The sequence below is a fragment of the Ramularia collo-cygni genome (assembly GCF_900074925.1).
Source record: "Ramularia collo-cygni strain URUG2 genome assembly, contig: RCC_scaffold11, whole genome shotgun sequence".
Classification (NCBI taxonomy): Eukaryota; Fungi; Ascomycota; class Dothideomycetes; order Mycosphaerellales; family Mycosphaerellaceae; genus Ramularia; species Ramularia collo-cygni.
The window spans coordinates 313150-337381 of record NW_019716265.1 but is presented as its reverse complement, the minus strand read 5'-3'; the positions used below and the strand labels follow the sequence as shown (position 1 = coordinate 337381).

At 52.9% G+C, this 24232-nt stretch overlaps 9 protein-coding genes; 5 read left to right on the top strand and 4 right to left on the bottom strand.

The window, feature by feature from the left end:
* Positions 1-90: 90 nt before the first annotated feature.
* Positions 91-923, top strand: RCC_07213 (related to RNase III domain protein; the record flags this gene model as incomplete). XM_023772471.1 has 2 exons in its annotated part: positions 91-423; positions 480-923. 2 exons carry the CDS (start codon positions 91-93, stop codon positions 921-923), a joined length of 777 nt encoding a protein of 258 aa, XP_023628239.1.
* A 171-nt stretch (positions 924-1094) lies between these two features.
* RCC_07212 (uncharacterized protein) lies at positions 1095-5811 on the bottom strand (the record flags this gene model as incomplete). XM_023772470.1 has 2 exons in its annotated part: positions 1095-5651; positions 5725-5811. The coding sequence occupies 2 exons, from the start codon at positions 5809-5811 to the stop codon at positions 1095-1097; spliced, it is 4644 nt and encodes a 1547-aa protein (XP_023628238.1).
* Positions 5812-6440: 629 nt separating this feature from the next.
* Positions 6441-8722, bottom strand: RCC_07211 (related to RNA binding protein (Arp); the record flags this gene model as incomplete). XM_023772469.1 has 3 exons in its annotated part: positions 6441-7475; positions 7662-8456; positions 8546-8722. The coding sequence occupies 3 exons, from the start codon at positions 8720-8722 to the stop codon at positions 6441-6443; spliced, it is 2007 nt and encodes a 668-aa protein (XP_023628237.1).
* Positions 8723-10030: 1308 nt separating this feature from the next.
* RCC_07210 (related to lanosterol synthase) lies at positions 10031-12499 on the bottom strand (the record flags this gene model as incomplete). XM_023772468.1 has 4 exons in its annotated part: positions 10031-10136; positions 10200-10336; positions 10393-12264; positions 12311-12499. The coding sequence occupies 4 exons, from the start codon at positions 12497-12499 to the stop codon at positions 10031-10033; spliced, it is 2304 nt and encodes a 767-aa protein (XP_023628236.1).
* A 238-nt stretch (positions 12500-12737) lies between these two features.
* RCC_07209 (uncharacterized protein) lies at positions 12738-13367 on the top strand (the record flags this gene model as incomplete). Its single annotated transcript, XM_023772467.1, has 1 exon — positions 12738-13367. The coding sequence occupies one exon, from the start codon at positions 12738-12740 to the stop codon at positions 13365-13367; it is 630 nt and encodes a 209-aa protein (XP_023628235.1).
* Positions 13368-16148: 2781 nt separating this feature from the next.
* Positions 16149-16457, top strand: RCC_07208 (uncharacterized protein; the record flags this gene model as incomplete). XM_023772466.1 has 2 exons in its annotated part: positions 16149-16276; positions 16331-16457. 2 exons carry the CDS (start codon positions 16149-16151, stop codon positions 16455-16457), a joined length of 255 nt encoding a protein of 84 aa, XP_023628234.1.
* Positions 16458-17394: 937 nt separating this feature from the next.
* RCC_07207 (related to PQ loop repeat protein) lies at positions 17395-18761 on the top strand (the record flags this gene model as incomplete). XM_023772465.1 has 4 exons in its annotated part: positions 17395-17427; positions 17537-17610; positions 17670-17806; positions 17866-18761. 4 exons carry the CDS (start codon positions 17395-17397, stop codon positions 18759-18761), a joined length of 1140 nt encoding a protein of 379 aa, XP_023628233.1.
* A 3464-nt stretch (positions 18762-22225) lies between these two features.
* RCC_07206 (uncharacterized protein) lies at positions 22226-23086 on the top strand (the record flags this gene model as incomplete). XM_023772464.1 has 2 exons in its annotated part: positions 22226-22991; positions 23076-23086. 2 exons carry the CDS (start codon positions 22226-22228, stop codon positions 23084-23086), a joined length of 777 nt encoding a protein of 258 aa, XP_023628232.1.
* A 181-nt stretch (positions 23087-23267) lies between these two features.
* RCC_07205 (probable Cytosolic Fe-S cluster assembly factor CFD1) lies at positions 23268-24185 on the bottom strand (the record flags this gene model as incomplete). The annotated part of the gene is made up of 1 exon (XM_023772463.1): positions 23268-24185. The coding sequence occupies one exon, from the start codon at positions 24183-24185 to the stop codon at positions 23268-23270; it is 918 nt and encodes a 305-aa protein (XP_023628231.1).
* Between the last annotated feature and the right edge of the window lie 47 nt (positions 24186-24232).

The following is a 24232-nucleotide window of genomic DNA, read 5'->3' as shown; positions in this document are numbered from 1 at the left end:
AAGAGGCTTGGCAAACCTTCTCTGAGCCCGATCCTTGAACGTCAACATCACCAAAAGTTGCCATTGCATCGCATCAATCGACCGCCCGCCATGAAGTCCGCCAACCCCTCCTATGTATGCGCAAACTGCGTACGCACTCTCAGGAGTCAGAACGCATCACAAATATCAGTCCCGGCGATACGAGCCTTCTCCAACAAGACGCCCGCACGAGGCACGACATCCCCTTCAGAACACTCTCCCCGTCTCTACCACGACCAGCCACGATGGAAACAGACGCCAGCCGCCATGAAAATGCCCATTCGTCTACGACCGCAGCCCAAGCAGCCCGTGTGGAATGTCAATGCGAATGAAGAGCGGCTCAACCACGCCTATGATCTCTTTCTGGGCAAGGATGGCAGCGCAATGCTAGATGAGGAAACAAAGGTACGGCTATACGTGACTCACCTCTAGTCATCCATTTATTAACGCGGATCTTCCAGTGGTTAGCAGTAACCCACAAATCCCACGATCACGGCCGTCAAGGCTTCAACGACCGTCTCGCCTACCTGGGAAAACGCATCGTCGACCTTCAAGCCTCCCTCGCATTGCTTGCAATGCCCATCCCGCCCTCCCTACATCTCAACCCAGAAGACGTCTTTGTGCATCCTGCATTAGAAGGTCTGGAGAACATCACCCCTTTTGCGAAACAGACTGTGCTGGACAAGAGTCGCCTGGCGCAGTTGGCTGTGAGGAAATATGGATTGGAGAAGGTGGTGCGCTGGAAGCCAAAAAAGAGCGATAATTTGGAGGGCTCGGGATTATCGGCTGTGTTGGCACATACACTCTACAGCATCATCGGTGCGGTAGCTTTGCGGCAAGGTGGTGAGGTTGCTGCGAAGACGGCAAGGGAGAAGATTCTACGACCGCTCGGGCTCGGGGTGTAAATCATAGTAAAGGAACGACGAAGCGGGATTAAATATGTATTATTCGTTGTACAGCGATATAAACTGTCCTTCTGCCACGTTTCGGCAGTGGTCATCTGAGCGATTTCGCCCATTCTGTCATCATTCGTCTCGTATCTTACAGATCTTGTGCAGATACATCTTTCCATCTTTTCATTCAGCCAGAGCGCCAAGAATGAGACTCTGCACGACGAATTCGTCATTGACAATAGTCACGTTCCCATCCGTGATCGACATCTTCAACCCGTCGTTGAACCCGGCTTCATCACCACGCTTTCTCTTCTTCCCACCGGCAGCTTTGCCACACAGCTTCGAGAAAGCCTCTTCAATCTTTCCATCGACATATATCCACTTCCAGATACGAGGCTCACTGCCCATCATGCTCTTCGCATCTTGTAAATCATTCACCCGCTCCACCCTGCCAGCACCCAGAGCGAGGGTGAGGAAAGCATAAGTCTTCCTTCGCTCCCACGCAACCTTGTCTTTCTTGGGCGCCACAATCAACACACCCTCATCGTTCAGCAGGAGAGGCCGAGTTTGAACAGTGACTCGCAACTGGCTAGATGTGGCATCATAAGGTAGCATGACACGAGAACGCACTGCACCGCCGAGGTAGCTGCTCTCGCCTGCAGGAAGCAGATACTTGCCCCAAGGAAGAGGAGCCATGTCTCGACCACCCAGGGTTGGATTCCTCTCTTGATTGAGCGAGTCTACGATCCAGCGACCGGAGAGTGTCGGCAAGTCGAGGGCAAGAGCCTGCATGTACTTTGCGCGCCTACTGTGACGGTCTGCGATGAGTGCAACGAAGCCGTAATCGGCGGATTTTGCTTTGAGATGCAGACCGAGTTCGCGCTCTTCATCTTCTGGTACCTTCTGCGGGGACTTCTTGGTGGGCGACGCGACTGGCTCAACGAGGTTGGGAATTTCGAACAGTTCGCCAAACCCATCTTCCAGGATGATGCCGCCGTTGCGTAGTATCATGCGAGTGACTTGCGCCTTTTCGGCACCATCGGAGATGTAGGTAATCGCAAATGCCATGCCAGAAAAAATGGCAGCAGATCCGGCACTCGTGGCAGAAGTCACAGATGAGTCTCGCAGGTGAGACGAAACTGCTTTCTTCCTCGATTTACCGATCGGCGGTCCGCCTCGACGAGATCTGGAGGATGGAGTGTCTCCGTCGGGTGTCTGCAAGCGACTCGAGGGAGTGCTAGCACGTGAGGTCGTTGCTCGGAGCGAAACTGGCGGGCTGAACTCGCGATCACGGTAGTGCTTCCACATACCGATAGTCAAGTAGAGATCACTTATCAACACCTCACGAACCTCGTCCGCATCTTCAGCAGAAACGTCGCCTTTGGGCATACTGTTGCGGTTTGAAACTGTCTGAACCTTGATATGTGTGTGACCGTAGGCGTCGGTGTTCGGGTCGGCGTTCATGTCGCCAACGACTTCACCGAAGCCAACGACCCGCCAGGTCTTGTTGCGCGAACCCACGTTGTCGACCTTGACTTGATCTCCTGTGCGAAAGCTGAGAGTGCGGACATGCCAGGTCTCGATGTTCGTGACTGTTCCGTCATCGAATCGAATCTTGTAAGACATGCCATCTGGGGCACTCCCGATCCAGGTGGCTGGGTAAAAGTTGGGAGGTGTGCCCCTGAATCGAGCCCATACCCTCCCAGGAGCCTTCACTGCGCCACCATCTTCTTCGTGTCCATTGACATCCTCCGCAGGCAGATCTTCCAAGGTGGGTAGAACTTGTTCGGCATCAGCTTGAAGAAGATGAACGCGCTCCGCAGGAGGAGGAGTACGATCGTTGCGATTGACGTCATCAACGAGGTCTGCTTCCTCTGCCGCCTGATCTGTGTCGAATTCTTCCTGTTCTTCCTCGTCCGTGGTAACAGCACGACGACGGCTGACCCTCGAACTCTTCTTCGATGGTCTTGCCGCGCGGTCAGACTTTCGTCGAGCCGCTTGCCCAGGAGTCTTCAGCTTGCCTTTCTTAGAGACGGGTACAGAAGATCGCGTGGTCGATATCAGCTGCGATACGTGTCGAGATCCGGCTTCTTCACGTTGCTCAGCACTATTCAGAGTTGAATTGGTTGCCTTGTGTGACTCTTCTTGCGGCGCAATTGGGAGGACGTTTGCTTTGTTCTGGCCATCCGTGAGTATATTCAAATCCGAAGCCAGTAGTTCAGGTTCAGACTCCGGAATCGTTCCCTCCATCTCCCTGGTAGCCAGAGACTCTTTCACAGACTCCTTCTCGGTATGGTGCCCAGCGTAGGCTTCCCGAGGATGCTCTGGTTGAGCAAAGCCAGGCTCAGAGTCTTGGATCGTCCGATTCGATTCGCTCAAAGTATTCTGCTGGGTCCCAGCACGCATGTCGTGGGACGGATCTGAGTGTGCGTGCCCAATCTGCAATCCGAGAGAAGCGGAACTGCTGACGTTAGTCCTCCGACGCTTTGATTTCGGCGATGACAAAACAGCCAGGATTTGCYCATCTTCCTTCGTCATGACTCCTGCCATGATGTCGTCCACGTCAACAAAATCGAAGCTGGTGTTCATCGTTCTGGGTCCATCGATCATATCGCGGAACGCCTTGCGAGGTGTTTCGTTTTGCTGACTTCGGAATGCTTTCAACGGGGATGGCTCGACATAGCTCTTCGTGGGCGAGCGCGTAGATGCAGACACATGCGTTTGGGCAGTGGAGAAGGGAATATGATTGTTGCTCTCCTCTTCGCCGGGGCCATTTGTACGATCCCGCGATTGAGGTTCTTGAAAGAGATGCTCGCCAACATCACTTTCCGGGACTTCTTGCGGTGTGGCAGAGTCTTCTCGTGTGGATTCTTGTCGGATTTGAAGCGGTTTGCGGGCCTCTCGACGACCAGAAGCTGAATCAGGCAAGTTTTCTGGGGCTTTCACGGACTCTGTCGGCAGGGGAGGGCTACTTGGTACCTTGTCTGCCTCGTTTGCCTGCGAGGCCGCCACTCGAATCTGGCTGGGGTGAGACGCTTTCAGGAATGCTTGCTCCTGGCTGGTTTTGCCAGTATATTGCGATCCCGGAATGAATGATGCCATGGACGAGTGATTCACTTGCGGAGTGGGAGTTTGATTAACAACATGGCCTTGCGCTGTTGGTTGAGAGTCAGCAATGGTAGATCTCTGCGTGTTATGTACCTCGTGCCGATGGTCTCGCGTATCAATATCTTCGGCAGCATTTTCGGCATCTTCGGGATCCTGTGTATCATCCAGCGGCTCATCTTCATTCGGAACTTCAATGCCGTGGTCCTCGACGCTACCCACGAAAGAGGCACTGTCTTCGTCGTCGTTACGATAATTGCTTTGACTGCGAATGACCTTTTCTTGAAGCTCGTCATATTGATCATCGTCGTCCCCTTGAGACTCTTCGGCTTGTTCCTCGTCGTCCTCGATGGCATCTTTGCTCTCAGGCAGCTCAGCTTGAGCCTCATCGTCTCCCGCTTCTTCCAGAATGTCTTCGAAGCTCACCCGTCTTCTAATAGTAGCGGGCGTAACGAGATCAACCACCGACTTTCTTGTGGACGACGACAGATGTGCTACACGGGATGGCGCACTAACTCTGGCAGCTTCTTTCATAGCCTGCTCGCTCCTTGCTCGTCGCATTTGCTTCGCTCTGAACCTTCTCTGCTGAGTATCGTCATCACTCTCACTGTYCAACTCATTCAATTCTKCATGCCCTTGTAGCTTTGCTCTCATGCGCTGCTCCCTCTGTTCTTGTGACTCCTTCATCCTTGTGTACTCAGATCGTGGTTCACCAAGTCCTGAAGAAGATCTGACATGCCGCGTTGCGGCTGGGGAAGACAAAAGGGTCTGTGGAGAAGACAGATCATTGATAATAGCCTCATTGGCGTTGGGTGAGGGCCGAGTCATCGCATCGTCAGAGGGGTGTCCGTTCGGGAAAGGTGATGAGTGCTCTTGCGTCTGCGCAAAAAGTTGTGTAGCACCCATCAGATTTCCTTGTGGTAGGATCTGAGAGTACTTTGTGGCCGTGGCGACGGATGTGAGTGGCTCCCCGTCACGGCCGTGCTTTTTCCCGGCCAGTGCTGGCGTCTCTGGCATGGTCGGTCTGAGCGGCTGGTAGAATTGTGTGTCCGGGCTCTTGGAAGCGTCGCCCACAAGCAACTCATCGTAGTCCGCGACCGACGTAGCCGGAGATGCAGGTTTGTCTTGCCACATGCCATCAAGATCAACGAAACCTTCTTGACCGGGCTGCAAGGTCTGCTGCGGCGTCTGGTCGTGCTCTGTGGCCATTGTTTCCGGAGACGTTCCAGCCTGTGAGTGCTGTTTCTGTGGTGTCGTGTCCTTTGGCTCGACCCTCATGGATTCCATCTCGGTGTATCGGTGGTATACTTGCGAGTCCACAGGCTGTGTATCTCCGCCATGCAAGTAGTGACCTGCGCCATTGGCAAACGACGCTGCCTTGGCCATACCTTTCGATCCCGGCGGCGACTGTGCGGATTGCACCATCATCTCCATTTCGGGTGCGGGTGCGGAATTCGAAGAAGAAAGACGCGGACGCTTGTTCGAAGACGACGGCATTGGGACGGCGCGATGTGTATCGAGAGAGTTGGGCAATTTGGCCAAGCGAGTGCCATTCACAATCCCATGGTTGTCTTCGGTCAGCTGCGTCCGGTGTTGTTCGTCCGTCTCTTGCGCGTTAGCTTGAGATTCGGCAGACTGGGATTGTGGCGTTAGTTGAGAGCAGGTCGCGAAGGTAGGTACTCCGTAGAAGGCGACGTGAATTACGTACCTGAAGAAGCCGATGCTTTTCCAGTTCGAGCGCGATGCGTTGCGCAGACGGAAGACTGTCATAGCTTTCCTCACCCGCAGACGCCATCGTAAACGCCGGAGGATGTTTTAGCACAAAAGTGACATGTCAAGTTGGTGTCGAGGCTCGCGGCAAATGTGACACGCGAGTGACGTGCCGGGGTTCGCGAGTTAGCGCGATTTCGGCAACATCCGAGCTACCTTAGTTTCAGGCTCACGGTTTGTTGCGGGATTCGAAACAGCAACAGAACTCAGGTACCTTAATGGTCAAGTGAATGGCGATCGGTGAAGTGGAAAATCCATTGCTATACAGACAGCAGATCTTTCTTTCGCTCTTTCTCTCTCGTGTTCGTTTCCACTACAATAATTTCACCACCTGTAGCCGAAGACCCTTGCAAGATCGTCCTGCCGAGACAAAGAACCAAGTCTGGAGCGCATAGAATAGGAAATTGAAAGAAAAACACGCTCCATCYGAACCTCATATGCCAACCTTCCCCATGCACGCTTGATGATGGTCCTTGCCGATGTCCGTACCGACGCCGTCGCTAAACCATCACCTCCTCTGCCCAGCGCCAACGCTAACGAGACCTTGCAACCAATCCATCCCATATGTTGCCGTGTCTTTTGTTACAATCTGMTCCTGCCCTCAAATTCAGACCATTCTCATTCTTTTGATTGTGTGATGTTTGTATGTGTCGTTTACTGTGGAGACTTGGCGCCTCCCTGGCCATTGCGGCGATTGTCGTCGTTGATACCAAGCTGACCCATGCCAGAGGACAGGAATGAGAATGGATCTGCTGAGCCCTCGTTGCCGTTATATCCACCGGTGTTGCCGTATGGGGCGCCATTAGAATAAGCACCTGCTCCGGCTTGAGCACCTGGGTTGCCCTGGTTGAAAGCTTGCTCGGTGCGGCTGTCAAAGCCTCCTTGAGACTGCATTCCTCCGTTGTTGCCACCCATCTGGGAGTAGCCGCCTGCCATGTATGGGCTCGGAGCCGCAATGCCAGATGGAAGGGCAAAAGACGATGGTGGTCCAAAAGACTGGCCGCCAAATCCACCTGGTGGACCACCCATGCCGTTTCCGCCGTAGCCGCCACTTGGCTGCTGCATCCCACCGTAGGAGCTAGAGTCCATGGGCATGTTTGGAGGTGGTCCGCCGTAGTTTGAACCAGGGAAGCTGGTCATACCACTCTCAGCAACCACAGCTGCATTGCTGCGTGAGGCACCGCATCGCAGGCAGGAAACATTCTTCGCGAAATTGTGGTAGCCGCATCCCTCATTGCCGCACTTCCAATCACCGGCACGGAATGGCACAATTCCTCCACGACCACTAGATCCACTCATGCCACCGCCACCGCCCATTCCACCTCCGAATTGAGATCCGCCATGCATGTGTCCTTGCATCATCCCTGGGTGGCCATAGTTGGCACCACCGTACGGAGTTGGCTGCATGTTGTATGGCTGGCTATAGGGGTCAGGGTTGGAAGCGCCCATTGCTGGGAAAGAGCAACGGAAGCATGCTGTACGACGCTGGAAGTTACTAAATCCACAGCTCGGGCAAGTCCAGTCACCTGGTCGTGGACGATTCTTGGATGGTGGAAATGGCGTGAGGAGGGGTGGGCCGCCTGGAGGCTGGGAGTGGGCAGCGCGGTCGAGCACTCTGCTGGATGACGGGGCAACCTCAATCGCCCTATCGTTCAATGCGCGACCGTTCATGCTGAGAGATTCGGCCGCCTGTGTAAAGTCAGCAGTGCGACGGGTAAGAAGAGCATAGTTGCGAAAGAGTGAGCGATATGAGGGGATATTGGCAGTGACGTAGAACTTGTGTTGAGTGAAGTTTCGTCACTCTGTTCCAAGCGCTGCGCACAGCAAAGACTGCACGCAACGCAGGATTGATTGGAGCAGAACAATTGGACTCACCTCTTCGTGGCTGCCGAAAACGACAAATCCGCTGCCGCTTGGCTTTCCTCCTTCGGGAGTCCTGAGTGTCCAGAAGGCAATTGGTCGTCCGCCGTACTGTGTGAACCAGCTTTCAAGCTCGCTTTGAGTAGTGTCGTGGGGCAGGCCGCTGAGATGAAGCACCTTACTCCTTTCGCCAAGGAAGGCACGAACGTCACTGCGTGCGTCAATGGGACGCTGCAGAACGTCGGGGGTTCCCTGCGGATTGGTCTGAGATGGTCGAGATTTCGTTGTGAGGGAGTTCAAGCAACGAGTCAATGTGAGAGCTTCTTCCAGTGCACGACGGGGCGAAGACGGTGCGAGAGCCTGGAGGTGAAAGGGCAGGCCACCTGTAACCTTTCCAGATGAGCGAACTTCCTCAACCTCAAGACCAGCGCAGATGGAGGACAAGCTTGTTGAGCTAAATGCAAGGGTTTCTGGGTGGTGAGATTGAAATGTCTGATATTCTCCGCGAAGTCCAAAAAGTACTGGGTGTTGAAGATATGGGGGCAGCACAACGTTCTTATCCCGGGCCTCGCGTGGCAATTGCACTCGCAAGTCCCAGGGAGTCAATGTTACGAATGCAAACGTCGGGTTGGCACTGGGACCAGCGTCTTTTGGAACGAGATGTTCAGCGGCGTATGCGTCAAAGGTGTTGATGGCGTCGCGGAATGTGCCAGCGTTCTTGACGTGTTCCCACGTCAAGGTGGTGAGAGAAGTGCAGAGCGGCGTAATGGGGGTATTGACCGGCCGGACGAGCACTGATTGGCGGTGCAACTGTGAAAGGGTTTCGTTAGCAGCCTCTTCTTCTCGATGGTGTCTCGTTCCACAGAGCTGATGCGGCCTGAAACACGGCGAGCACGTACCTCCCGCTCGGGGTTCTGCGCGTCGACAACGACCCAGCCGATCTCGATGACCTCGGCGCTGTCTTTGGTGACATAGACGCCATGCTCGTCACACGTCGTGGCGATGTGAATGATAACGAAGCGCTCGAATGGCGATGATTCAGGCCCGGGACGAGCTGAGCTTGGGTTCGAAGCCATCTTGTGGGAGCTGAAAGGATATCTGCAGTGTTCCAGCTCTTTTGCGTCTCCTCTTTCTCGACTCTGGACAGTCTATCGCGCCCTGGTTCTGCAGCCTGCAGTGTCCTTGTTCCCACAACTCCAAACGCCGCTTGAATGCTGCTATGATGGGTAAGAAGCACGAAGTCGGGGCCCGCGAAGATGGTCGGGTCGCTCGTTGGTCTCGCAAAGGGGACTTGATTGTTCGCAGCCTTCAAAAGGTCGAATCGAACTGCTGAGAGCGAGCAAAGCCCAAGCCGGAGGTTGAAACGCAATTAAGGAGCACTAGGAATAGCTTACGTCCAAGCTTCCAACAAGGGTCTATGTACGCGGTAACATCGAGTTTGAGATGCGATTTTTCACCATTTGTATGCGTGCATGCAATCAAAAGAGGCTTCCCACGTTTACGCGACTTGTTTGCATTGATGTTCTCGGAGCAACGCCATTTGAAGTGTCCCGCAAGACAGTCTACTGCCGTCCGAACATCCAATTTCAACGAACATCCTGGTTTCAGGTGTGGAGTCGGGTGCAAGCAAATGAACGTGATACCCACAGCGGCGGCATATCTTTCCGCAGCCACTTTGTCTTCGACCTGACCAAGTCCAGGCCATTGCTCACCTCGACAACCCCGAACACTGAGTGCTCTGCTATCCGACCAACAACAATTGCATCGAGGTTGATAGACCTCCAGCAGTGTTTCCAATGTACAGTGAACGCCGATCAGGATTCGTTATACGGAACAGTGGAATGTGAATCACGTGTGGGAAGGCAATATCTCCACAGAGAAGAGGAGCTGAGTGCCGACAGTTGCATGCCCTCCAGTTTTCCGCGTTTAATGGTCAAGATATGCAAGCTTTCGCTACGCACCTCAACCAATGCTATTGGCCGGCATGCAGGAGCCACATCAAACGTGGATACATGTAGGTATGCTCTCGAAACAGTCTCCGAGCGCTAAGGCAGCAGTCCGTCCGAACGTCATTCGTTGGCCGATGGCTGCTCGTTGGTTCTACCAACCACATGAACCGCTCGTGGAAGCACAGTRGAACCCAGGATACTCTGTTCCACGTGTCAAGCCGAGGGTTGCGCAGGCTGTGCTGCGAGTCACTCAAATAGGAAGCACGCTCCGTATGGGGGAGAGTGGCCGGCGTTGCGAGACCGGGTCCGCGATGCATGCCGCTGGTAATAAAACTTGCCACAACGTGCACCTATAGTGGTGTCTGAACTGGATTGACAATTCTCACACCATTAATTATTGATTCGTGGCGGCTCCTGGCCTCTTTCAGCCGCAGCTTACACCGATCCGTCGGTATTGGTACTTGCCTCGCCAAACCTTCTGCCATACATACCCAGAGCCTTGATTGGGAAGATGAACTTGTAGTTGGGGTAGGAGATCATGCTGTGGAGTCCGTGTCAGCGTGGCAAATATGGCAATCATGCACAAGTATGGAATCCGTCTCACCAGCTTTTGTTGAACACGCCTTCGATTCCTTCCTGTAACCATTCGCCATTAGGCTGCTGCCTTTGCATGAGGAGCTGAATGGCCTTGTCCATTGGCGCTCTATCCGGATAGCCTGCCTCGAGTAAGGCCAGGATAACCTGTGAAGAGTCAGTCGCCTCATCTCTGAGTTGCGCCGTCGCGATGGTCAACATACCCATGCCGTCTGTACGACCTGCGATCCTTCCGGGTGTGGACYCCAGGTACTCGTCTCACAACTTCTGTACGACTCACCCCAGCCGCCATCCTCGTTGACTCGGTCAAGGAAAAAGTGGCATGCTCTCCTCACTCTTTCACTATTCTCGTAAGTCTCACCTTGGGTAGCGAGGCTTTCAAGAGCGAACATGCCCGCGTAAGTGAAGCAAATAGCCCAGCTGCCATACCAAGACCCGTCGGCTCTCTGATCTCCTCGAATCCAATCGACCGCTCGGCTGATGAACTTTTCGATTTCCTTGGTACGATAGTTCGGATACCGCTGCTTGAAAAGATAGAGTGTAGTAACACAAGCTGTTGTGCATTCGGGATAGCCGTACTCGACCATGATCCTGCCAAAGACTTCGGCGGCGTTCAGATACTCCATCTTCTCGCTGCCTCTCTGGACTTCATAGGAGCTGCATGAACCATTCTTGTTCTGCATGGTCAGGAGGATGTCGATGGCCCATTTGATCCTCTGTTCAGATAGCAGCTCGGGGAATAGCTTCTGGTCACCATTCCGCGCGACAGGCATGGTTTGCAGCATCATTATGGCCTTGATGGCCTCGGCAGTGCAATCCGAGACCGTGTAGCCTTGCGTGCGGTTGCTAAATCCCCACGCACCTCGACGCGGATGGCGGTACCCAGCCTCTGGGCCGGTCTTTGACGTAGGAGGATCAGAATACACTGAAGAATTCTCATAGCCTACTGCGTGCTCCAGAATTTGCTGGCTTTCGAGGAATTCGAGCGACTTGAGAAGTGTCTTGTGGTACTCGGGCTTCGTTGCAAGACCGCCCTCGACGGCTGCTTGGATCAAAAACGCAGTATCCCAGTTCTGCACGCCATTCGTACCGTTCATCATCATCCCGGCTTTGGACATGAACAGATAGTCTGCCAGTCGATCTCTGTGGGCATGCACCGATTTGGCATCTGGGCCTTCTTCGATATAGCAGGCCAACATATTCATAGGGGCGTTTACAGGGGCGAGGCACGCATACTCTGTGTTTGCGTCTTCGATCTGTATCAGCTTCCATGCCCACCTCTCGGCTTTCCGAATGAGAAAGGGAAAGCGGAGATAAGGGATGAAGATCAGCACTAAGAACCAGTTGACCAAGTTGAGAACCCATGTCTTTGGATGGTAGTTATCAGCTGGGCTGATCGCATTGCGGTATCGCGACCAAGCGATTTCCTCGTGCGGTGCTGTGAACAATTCTTGACGCAGCTGTCGAATGAGCGGGTCAGAGTTTGCTTTGGGATATGACCATCCTTTCGACCAGATGTAACTCATGGGCAGAAAGACCTGCCGCATGTGAATCCACCAACGCCATGGCGAGATCGGAACCCAGTCAGGCAAAAGCCATAGCTCTGGAGGCACAGGATTCACAATGTCCCACTGCATTACTCCGAGTATTGAGAGCCAGAATTTCGCCCAATGTGGACCATTCACAGCGCCACCGAGATCGTACAGACAATTCCGTGCCTTGCGCATGCGGGGATCACTCTCCGACACTCCCAGCAAACGTAGCGCGGTGTAGTTCATCGAAGTGCCAAACACGGAAGAGTCGCCTTCGACATGGAGACCCCACCCGCCATCACCTCCATTCTTGCTGCCAACATTCTGGACGCCAAAGATGTACCTGATGATCTCGGTTTGTTCCGGTTGAGATAATGGCATATCAGTTACATAACAAGTGATGACGAGCCCAGGAAGCAGAAACATCGGGCCGCCATATTCACAGGCCCACTGTCCAGAGCCGAGCTGTAACTTGGAGAAGAACTTGAGCCCATTCTCTGCTGMTTGCAAAGCAGTCTTCGCTTTGGGCAATGTTGGGGCCCCCTGACGACTTAGTATTTGTTGACTGGTAAGGTTGTGGATTCCTTACTGTGTCTAGACCAAGATGGTGTCTGTCAGCGGTAGTCATCGGCCATGCCTTGACTTCGGCGTCGGACCGCAGATAGTGCCACGTTTGTCGTCCATTATCATCGCGTAGTCGCCATCGCAGGGGATCAGTTTGGGGATATTTGATGTCTTCAAGATTTTGGCCAGACKCGGCTCGCTTTCGAGTGACCATTGTTGACCGTCTTGTTGATCTTCCACAAGGTGTATGTATCCAAGATTATTTGACACAACGCAAAGAACAAATGATCAACAAAAAGAGGATGTACGGAGTATCGGAAAGTCGAACCAGCATGCACGGAGTACATCCCGGGATGAACCTAAAAGTTCAATGTCGAWCACGTACGATTTTCTTCTACGAAAATAACTTATGTAGACATCCTCACACGAAGGAACCAAACGCAGCCCTCACGATGCAAAATTCAACGCCGCCGGCCCTTACGTTTGACGAAGTCGACGATTTGCTATACTTCACTCGTGCGAACGAAACGCAAGATCTTCAGCAAAGTCTCAATGAGCTCGCGCAGAAATATCAGTGCAAACCTAAGGATGTTCTCGAGGCCGCCGTTGATCCCGAAACTGGCAAGACCGTCCTACATTTCTGCTCTGCAAACGGTCTGAGCGACTTGTTGGCGGTACTGTTGTCGCATTTGAAGGGTGAGGAGCACACTGTGGGGAATGATGCTGCGGTGTCCTCGTTGATCAATCATGGGAACAAGGAAGGAAACACACCACTGCACTGGGCCGCGTACAATGGTCATCTTGATGTCGTCAAGACCCTCTTGGCAGTGGGTGCTGATATGTGGGTGAAGAATTCAGCTGGACATCTGGCCATGTTTGAGGCGGAGAGGGCGGATAAGAATGACGTGGTCCAGCATTTATTGGAGGCGGGAGGCAAGGAAGTGGAGAAGGCCGGTGTTGAGGGAATGCCTTCAGCCGACGACATTGCAGAGGTGGAGGAGGATACGATGGAAGAGGCGAGTACCAGCGCGCAGGCAGGCGCAGACGTTGATGTTGACATGGACCGGYCCTCGAAYGATTGAGTGATGGCGAGTTCACAGACGTGAACATGAGACCGTCCGACCCTATTACGACTCGATGTTGGCAGCGGAACAAGCCGTGCTGCACCTCGGGAAAAGGTTCATTCTGGCAAGAATGCGGTAGACACGCCTCGGAAGTGTTCTGTGTCGAAGCTTGATGTCTCGAGCACGGCTGTCTAGGAGCAACGCAAGGACGGTACTTTGATGACCGTAAAGTGACCTACCGATTGTAAGGCATGCGGCGACTTACGATCGCCCCTGTACGACGCGGTAAGAGCGTAGTCGTCTTCTGCTCACAAACAACTTACGGTCGCCCGCTTTCGTGCCCTGCTCTGCTCGAGCGTGTCTGCATCCTCGAGGGCAGTATACTGGCAGTAGGTATATTTACATTCAAGCTTCTGTCAACGGCGGTGGTGGATTATACCTAGTTGTCTTGAATCCAGCATTACAGCTCTCACACTCTGTCAAAGCAATTCGTCCTTACGTTGCTGGCCTTGGTCTGGACTGTTCACACGTCTTGGCGCTCTCGCGATTTTTAGGGTTAGGGTTGGGGTAGTGTCTGAGCCGGTAAACACGCGGTCTTGACGTGGTAATAGCACATCGCTATTGTGTCTCGTTCTATTTTATGATACTTTGACAAACATCTTTCATTTGGAGCGCCAGCTGTTGTTTATGTGGTCAGGACCCGGATTTTCATATCTAATTCACTTGTTCTGACATTTCATTCGACTAGCGTGGTATGCCTGAGCAATCACATTTCAAACCACACATACGCTACGGCATCGCACTAGATATGGAGCACGACTCAACGTTCGCGTTCGAAGTATTTTAACGAGGTCCTTAAAACAGATCCTATCGCAGCTGTATTGCATGCCGAATCATCTGCCAGATTTCCACAGCATTGAAATGACCAAGCATACAACGGAGTAGCCGCTGATGGAATGACCTCATCTGCATATCAAGGCGTGAAAACGCCAGGGTCTCGTTGAAACAGCTGTCAACAATTCGAACGACACATTCGAGTGGGTCAACCTTTGCMGTCACACATGACGGTATTGCCGGTGATGCATCCGTCGGCCGTGATCTGCAGCACACCACACCCGTGCGCTGCAGGTGGGTGCACAGCAGGCGAGTGGGAACCCTCCACCCCGAGAGACATACCAGATGCATTCGGCGGATCACAATATACCCGCGATGGATCAGTTGGCAAGACACTAGATATAATCAATCATATAAGTCTTTCAGGATTGCACCTATGTACCGGGAGCATGATGTTTTGGAGAAACTCTTGCTCGTTCACGCCCCACAATGCCTCAACATCCATGGCTGCATATTGCATGAACGTGGAACAGGGATGGTGATTGACCATTCACTTCCCTATAGGAGTACTCTGGAGTTGTATGGCGAACCCTTGTACATTAAAAGAACAATACTTTGTAGCTGTCCATCAACATGACGACGATGATGTCGTTAATATGTAACGTCCGCCTAGAAAGGCGTTTCTGCCCCCAAGCCTCGTGCGCAGAGACCCAGTAATCTGATATCATCCCTGTTGCACGCGTCGACTGTGTACCATGTCCACACGAAGCGAAGCATTGTTAGCGTGCAGCATGACACGGGGTACCTCCTTCTTGATGTGGCAGTCGAGCCGCAAAATCCTTCGCCTCTCGTGGCGAACATGAGGCCGTTTGAGCGGAGAAATGACGTTCTGCTGTGCAGGGTCCGCCTCAAATTGTAGCAGGTAGACGTGGTTCAGAAGCGGGCTCAGGCCACGCAGCATTGCACACCCTACATCGATGTCAGCCGCTGCGTGAAGTCGCATGGCCCCGGGCATAGCGAAGAGGTGCATGTGATATGATATGGTGCTATTAGGCGTGAAGCCACTGCGTGAATCAACACCGATATCATCCTCGGAGGTTTTTTGGATGGTCTCGTCATTAATCGTCGAAATCCTAGAGGTCCATGCTTACTACGTCAACTTTGTCCGGCCGTGTTTAGATGATCGTCTGACGTCGAGCTGAACTCAGGAACGTTGACAACGGCAACGCGAGCCAAGACTTTCAAGGTTGTCTTTGACCCAAATCCGGCAAATCAGGGTCCACTATATTTTTCTTTCACATGCCGTCAATCTTCTTTTTGATTCGGAGTGCATGTGTGATCAAGCACCGTGCGAACGACCAGATACCTTCACGACTTGAGTAACTCGTGATATTAATGCACATATGATATATGCAATATCAAAAAGTCGGAACCTCGTGGTGTGTGAGCACCCTTGTTGTTGATGAAGGTGGAGTTTCACAAAAGTTCTCCACAGGGTCTCAGAAGAGAAGAGGAGGGTCCAGCAAGCCACACTTTAAAACATGCGTTTCTGCGTCATTCGCGCAGATCTTAAGCTGAACTGTTCGTCGGCTCGGAGTTGCGGGCCAGCAGACCAATCGATGATATCCGATGAGCGGGAAACCCGCGTTCTTTGTTCAATCGAGCCTGCAGAGATGGGTCCCTGGATGATGTTGTGCTCACTTACTTCATCCGGTTGGGGGTCATTTGTGTCGGTTGCCTCGTTAGCGCATCGCCTCGCACCCTGGCGGCGCGCAAGGGCATCATCACTAGCAGATCTGCTGGAACTGTGCCGGTGTCCAAGCGCGTCTTTGTTGTGGACATGTCAAAGTACATATTGAATGTCCTGCCCTTTTCGTATACGGCTATTCTCCATCGACCCTACTACCTGATCAGCAGAGGCCCAAAACAACACATTTGATCGCCCTCAACATCGACTTATTCACAATGCCAACCGCCACGCACAACATGTCTGCCACCAACGGCTTCACAGACTCTGCGAACGGTCCCGACCATTTCGAGCGCCAGTTCGGCCACCTATCAGACCCAGAAGCTGCCCGAGACTCCTATCAGAGGTGAGTTTTGTTTGACACCAAGATCCTGGTACTGTCCGCTAACCTAGTCAACAGAATCATGCATGAGCACACCAAACAACAATTCCAGCAAGCTACCGAATCATCCCGGCGAAGGTCATCCGGTCCCTCGGTTGCCTCGCTTCGAGGCGAGGATTCTGTCGATTCCGTGTCTTCAACATGATTTCAGACCCATTTTGAATTATTTTTGATTGTCCAGCAAGCGTTCAGCATGGCGCAGGAGTTCAACAGGCATAGCTAGGGATTGGTCTGACAGGGCGGACCGGCATCGATGTGGATGAGTGACAAGAATTTCGGTAACCAGAACCGAGTGGGCATATATTCGACAGCATTCAGTGTAGAGGAATGCAACAGCTTCTTCTTCACGTAAGGTTCATGTAAAGGTCCTTTTTGTCGCGAGCATCGTGTTCTTGCAAACTGTTGATGGCGTGGTGCAGTCCGATGTTGGTAATTTGACCGCCACACCAGCACTGCCCATGCCCACGCACCTCGACAGAGTTCCTTGTCGTGCTGTCGGGAGGCAACAGTGGTAATGGCCCGACTGTCTGTCAATGCGCAAAGCATCTAGCCTATCTACTGCAATGCCGGCYCAGCGGTCCAAGACCCATTCTTTATATGAGTCTTGTCATACCTGTTGCTCATGATACGAACAAGAGCATGTGGATGGTCTCGAAGTCATCATGTCGAGTCCAATCGTGACGGGGCCCGTGAAGTCGCGCACATTATGGTTGCCCTGGCCTAGTGAGGTTGGTAGACAGGAAGTATCAATCGACGGAGGCACATAACAGGTAGGTGCTGCAGACTTGATGACGAGAAGACGTTGGTGTCGGTCCTGGAGAGTCAAATTGGAAGTGAAACTCGGGCCGCCGCGGCTCCAATGCCGCGTCTTGGAGGAAGATTTTCCATCGCCCAGCCATCTCACATCCATCACACCATAACGGCAGTCATTATTACAGTACCAGCATTTTGCGTGAGCTGCAAGATTAAATTCTGTATAGCAGTCTTGGAACAAGAAGGCTGCGGACAAGAGTTGGAGTTGGAGTTGCTTGCGCGATTCTGCAGATCCTCACAACGCGAATCCGTCGCGACTTTCTTCCGCAATGTTCCCACCATCAGGGAGCTACAGCGTCGACGTGAGTAACAGCAACAGCAGCCAGACGATTTTGGGAGAGGAAGTGCTGTGCGGTAGCATCTTGGCATCGCACGTAGACGCGACAAACACAGTGAGCTAACTCTTCACAGATTGAGGCGATCTCCGGAATCTGTGGGTCAATCAGCATTGCCTGTTGGGTAGTCGTGTTTTCGCCCCAGATTGTGTATGCTTCACTGCCACTGTGCCCTCATAACGACATCTGCTAATACTCTTGCTCTATAGCGAGAACTTTCGACGCAGCTCGGCGGAAGGATTGAGTGTTGAATTCATCATCATCTGGCTCGCAGGCGATGTCTTCAACATACTTGGAGCTGTCCTTCAGGGCGTTCTCCCTACGATGATCGTACTTGCCATTTACTGTGAGTCTCTCGATCTTACCCTTCGTTGAATGCGATTGATTCTGACCGAGCGTCTGTAGACACCTTCGCGGACATTGTACTTCTTGGTCAATGCTTCTACTACCGTGGCTTCACGCTGCGAGATCCAAGGCCCGATAAACCAGGCTCAATCGAAGATGCACCAAACGAGCGCTCACCTCTCATTACGAATGGGCATGCGAACGGGCAGGTCAACGGAAACGCAGCAGCCTCACGGCCACCGAATGCCGCGGACGTGGAATACTCGTCTCGCAACAGGTCCAGATCCTCATTCCGAGAGCGCCTGTCTAGCCTAGACGCATCCTTCTTCTCCCCTGCAACGCCAATTCATCCGCAGCCCAAAGATGCTCCCGATGGCGAAGTACTAAAGCCTCAGCAAGCGCGAAGCTTGACTCATGCCATTCTCTTCAATGGCGCCGCCATTCTGGTCGTTGTTGCAGCCGGCATTGCTGGGTATTATCTCAGTCCGGCAACACCAGAAGCTGAGCGTAGTGGGTCTCCTGCAGACGACCAGGCGCAGTCTCTCAAACTCAACCTCTGGGGTCAAGTCTTTGGCTATATCTGTGCMGTCTTGTATCTTGGAAGCCGTGTGCCGCAGCTGCTATTGAACTACCGACGCAAGTCTACGGAAGGTCTGAATGCATTGTTCTTCCTGTTCGCCTGCATCGGAAACTTGACATACGTCTGGTCCATCCTCGCTTTCGAGCCCATATGCAGCCGGCATTCGCACGGACATTGGCGCGTGAGTCACTGTCATCCCGGCGAAGCCTCCTCAATCTATGGACAATACATTCTGGTGAATCTGAGCTGGTTGATCGGCAGTCTTGGTACCCTCTTCCTTGATGGCGCTGTTTTCATACAATTTTGGATGTACCGAAGTGGGAACGAGGCGATCCTCGACGACGACGACCGGGGACGGAGCGCAGTGGAGCGATGAGCGAGTCTTCGTGGCCGAAAGTGTTCATCGCGGCACTCAACACATCAACTCATTAGCTGTGCTGCCTTTCTTCTGGTGAGCGTCGAGAGGGATGCAGCATCACAGCAACAACAAATCATTACGCAAACAATCCGCGGCGTTAGAGCCTGCAGACTGCGGGAATACTTGCCAAGTCGAACTGCGAAAAACCTCCGTGCGAGGCCAACCGAAATGTCTCAACATTCCAGCGAAGTTCGGTAAAGATTATCAAAACACGGCCCGAAATGTGTCTCGACAGATGTGGACACAGCCCCAGATGATGAAACGTCGTTTTGGTATACTTTTTGCCTCCATCTTCGCCCAAAGAAAGCTATGTATCATTAACTAAAAAGAACCACAGAATCATGAACGAACATCGCGTTCAAGATCCCGTCGAAATAATCATTCTGCGAGCCTCTTGGAAGTTGGCGCCAGTGTGCTCGAATCGGCATCGGCCCGAGTCTGGAAGTGAGGATGCCGATACATTGGGGGTCATTCCTCGATCAATCAAGCCGGGCATGATTTCGCCCGATTCAGGTCTTACACCTTTCCCAGCTGCATTCCGTGTCCGTATCTGTAGCCTATCACTGATAGACAATGTCACACGGTGAGTGCAGCGTGGCACGAATGCCTCCTGAACAGAGAGGTCTGGGCATGGCATWCGAGCCTTCTCTCATGCCAAACAACACGCAAAGTCACAACAAATCTCCCCACACGCCTTCATAATGCCTTCGTTGCGCAGGGAAACGCAATTCAGTATCCCAGACCGTGTCGTCTCCTGGTCAACTAACCTGATTCCGTGCTACTGGGCTTCCCGGAATTCTTTCAGATATGGACACCATACGACTGCTAGTACTATGCCTGGGCATCGCAAGAGCACAGGTGATCAGCCTTGATGTGGGCGGCGCTGTAAATTTGCCGACTCTCACCGCATGTCAGTATATCTGAACTTCGCTTTCATCCGCTCATCCACGTGTCGGATGCTTGGTTGCACGTGTACTTTAAGCTGACCAGTTGACTGGCGTGTCCTCCTGTACTCACTGTCACCGTTCTCCCTCCAGACTATACCGGTAGCTTTACCAATCTGATCGGACTTCCAACCCTCTCCGTGCCGACAGCTCTCCCATCTTTAGATTTAGGCCTTCCCACCATTCTTCCAACAGCGCTACCCTCTTTAGTTCTACCTACAGCCATCCCTACCAACCTTTTACCCTCTGTAACCTTGGCGTTGCCAACGATATCAATCCCTGCTTCGGCGCTACTTCCCACATCTTTCCTGGCAGGTCCGACACCGACACCGGTATCTTACACCTGCCCTCAGTACGATGGCCAAACGATCTATGAAAATGGGCTGCTTTACGTTCTCAGCTGTGGAGCTCAGGCTGCTGGTACTATCTATGCCGCCGTCGAAGTCAAAGACACCTTCAACGATTGCTTCAGAGCATGTGATCAACTTGGATCTCTTGGAGGCGCTCTGTTCTGTACCGGCTTCGCATACGCCCCCGATCCTTCTGATGCTTCCGAAGGTGGGACTTGTTACTTGCAAAACAGCATTGCGCAAGACTTTCTGTCTGGTAAGTCTCAAGACTCCACAACAACTCTCAGCACTGGGGCTCATCGCTGTTGGCATCACACAACATGGTGTGACAATGAGACATCTGGCGTCAAGTAAGACGTGATTCATGCTAACATTACTCCTGCAGGCGACGTCAATCGCATCAGTGCAGTTCGCCTGCTGAACTACATTCTGGGAGGAAACCTTGTTGCCCCAGTACTWTCTGCCCTACCTACGGTGTCTTTACCAATACCCACGGATATTCCGACGATTGCACTTCCGTCGTTACCTTTGATAACCGACCTTCCCGTCACGAGTATTGTCAACGCACTTTCTAGTCAACTAGCTGGACTTACGACGGCCCTTTCTGTCCCAACTGGGCTGCCCCTGACAGACATCGCAAACGGCTTGTCAAGCCAATTGGCTGGACTCACTTCGCTCCCGTCTGATATCCCACTGACAACAATCTTGAATGGCATAACAACGGTCATTTCCGTCCCGAACCTTCCTCTATCAAGCGGTACGTCAAAGCGAAGAGCGAGGAAATAGAATCATGGAGCCGTTCGTGAGGCATGGTGCATATCATCTCTAACAGACAAGACCATGCCCTGCGAGTGGAGAGACCGCTGCACTTACGAAATGTCAGATTTTCAGAGAAAAGACTTTTCGTGAGGGGCAGCATGTTCCTTTCGTTTGAACTATGTGGCATGCGTGAGACATTGCTAACAGTTCGCGTGCGTGCAGTACTGAATGGACTATCTTCCAACCTTGAGCAATTGTCGCTCCCAACGGCCCTGCCGTCACCCACTTTGCCATCTTTGAACCTGGAGTCGATCATCCCGTCACTTACAGCAGCAATCTCCTTACCTGGCGTGTCTCTGCCCATAGCTTCAATCACTGCGCCGTCGCTGAATCTGGGATCCTCACTTCCAACGCTCACAGCTTTATTGCCCAGCATATCTCTGCCAGCTGTCTCAATCGCCACGCCCTCGCTCGGCCTGGGATTAACACTTCCGACTCTTGCAGCATCTAGCGCTCTGTCTGGCATATCTCTCCCCGCCGTGTCGGTCACTGTTCCGTCTTTCGGTCTTGGATCCCAACTCCCGACGCTTACAGCATCTCTGCCTGGCGTTTCGCTCCCTCCGGCGTCACTCGCTACGATCGTGACAGTCATAAACGGCTTGACGACGGCAATCGCAATTCCACCAGTCTCGGTAGGTACATCCAATTGGAAGACATGAGGCGTCGTCGAATGTCATCCAGCTTTCTCGTTCGCAACCGACCACTCAGGCAATGGAAGATCCTACCCATGCATGATGATTGATCGTCTCTCCGAGAGGAACACTTCGACGCATGGCGGCACTCGATTTCCCTCACAACATCTATGTCGAATGGAATATATGCTGACTTGAGTCTTTCGCTGTAGTTACCGACTATCTCTAATGTACTGCCGGTTCTATCTTCCGCCAGCGTCTCGCTGTCTCTCCCCAGCACCAACATCCTCGGTGGTCTTTCAACGGCTGTAGTGCTACCAACCACCAATATCTTGCCCGGTCTACCTGGATTTCCCACGTTGGCGCCTCCCGGCAGCGCCGCTGCGGCATCGTCCAGTGCAGTAGCAGCGGCATCCAGGTCTTCCGTGGCATCCGTGGCATCTGTAGCATCACTTGCAGCCACGAGCTCGCGTCCGCTCACTCTGCTGAGCGCAACATTACCATCTACAGCGTTGACTGTAGTACCCACAGCGACATCGGTACCTCTGTTCAGCTGCCCAAGAGATAACGGCCTGGCATACCTATCCTCCACGAATCAAGCCTTCATCGTCCAATGCGGCAAGTCATTTGTAGGCAATGACATCTCCTCCTCTTTGCAGCCCGACCTGCAGAGATGTATGGAATCCTGCGGCTCAATCCTCGGATGTACGGGCGTCACGATATCGCTCGGAATTTGCACCTACGAAACCGCAGTCGGTACAGGCATTGGTAGCCTTCTTTCTGACGGCGCGGCGCCTCTGGATCTCTCCTGCCCATCAGGAAACGGGAACACATATCTCGACTCCCTCGGTGGCAATTACCAAGTTCTCTGCAACACCACATTCCCAGATGCAACGATCATCACGCCGCCTATCATCAAGAGAGATCTGGCCATYCGAGCACCTGTTCCCGCATTAGCGCCGCCGATATCTTGCAGTAGACGCTGCACGGCCTTGGATGGGTGCGTCGGTGTCCTTTCCAGCTCAACCGGTGTCTGTACCTTCTTCAGCGCCCTAGGAAACGCAGGCGTCGGGTCAAGCACCGTTGACTCGATTGTCATGGTCGGTAAACGTATCGTTGCCGTCGTCTCGGGTAGCACAGTCACATCGACGAGCAGAGTGACGGGTGTTCCGACCTACACAACGCGCACCGGGTCCGCATACAACAATGCTGGTACAGTGACCACAACAACCGCGACATTGGCGCTGCCGAGTGTAGCAGTGTCGTTGGGGGTGACAATCGGCGCGGGCGTCAGTTTAGGTGTCGGCGGACTTCCCGCACAAGCAACGTCCACTGCTCGAGGCGGATTTGCAACGACGACTTCATCAACGACGGCTTCAATGGCACAGGCAACCACGTCCAGGGTGACTTTGGTGCTGCCTGTCACGACGATTCTTTCAACTAGTACGTTCACATCCTGCAACCAGGGGAACGATGGGTTCATTACCTGCCCCGCAATTACTGTTACCAACACTTTACTCGCCACAGGATTGRTCTGATTGATGCCGATTTCATCGACGCCATACGCGACAGCGACGTTTTAAAGGACCCTTCGTGGGCCATATTGCTTTCTGGTGTACAGCCCTGGATCATCAGGATGGTCTGATGGCGTTTTGAATTGTGGTGTACAGCAGGATAGAATGAGAAGATATCGATGGCGTTTGAAGTTGTTTGTCATCATCATCGTTCGATTACCGTAGTGAGCTGCTTCGTAATACCCTTGAAAATAGGATGCAAGGAGCATGCCGTATACTTTTCAACAAGCAAGCCTCCCGTCTCATCCGCCTCTGTTGGTGAAGTGGCATTCGCTTGCATGTCGCGACCTTCTATGATGGTTCCCTCAGGATAGTGCGGCCGCTTCCCCTCCTCAATCAGGCGAATGAACATTGGATCAATGGGTAAGCTGCCGAGGAATGGTACTTGGAACTCTGTTGCCATGACTGCCCCACCGCCTTTGGAGAAGACATTGGTGCATTCGGAACAGTTTGGACATACGAAGCCAGCCATGTTTTCAATCACGCCCAGAATACTGACGCCGACCTTCCGACAGAAGTTGATCTCCTTCTTCACGTCGCTGATACTGATGGCCTGTGGTGTTGTAACAATCACCGCTCCAGCCATCTGCTCAGGTCGGGCAGACTTGAGTAGTGTTTCCACGAGGGAAATGTGCTCGTCACTGGTTCCTGGTGGCGTATCAATGAGGAGATAGTCCATGCATCCCCACTGAACATCCGTGAGGAACTGTCGAATCATGGCAGTCTTCTTCGGTCCTCGCCAGACAACCGCATCGCCTCTGTTGGACAGGAGAAAGCCCAGGGACATGCACCTCAGCTCTCCGACCTTTTGGCTGTCTTCCCCAATCACTCTCGATTCGTGAACTGGGACCGGTAGCCAGCCTCCAGGTGCTTGTGTGACCCTTGAAGCTTCGATGCCAAAGAACCGTGGAATTGAAGGCCCTGTGAGATCGACATCTAGCACGCCGACAGAGTGACCTTGTAATGACAGCGAGAGAGCGAGTTGTGTGGTCACGCTGGATTTTCCCACGCCACCCTTGCCGGATAGAACAAGGGCGATGTGTTTGATGTCCTGCAGTGACATGGGTTCGGTGATGCTGTGGTAGAGGAGAAGGTGATGTTGAAAATGCA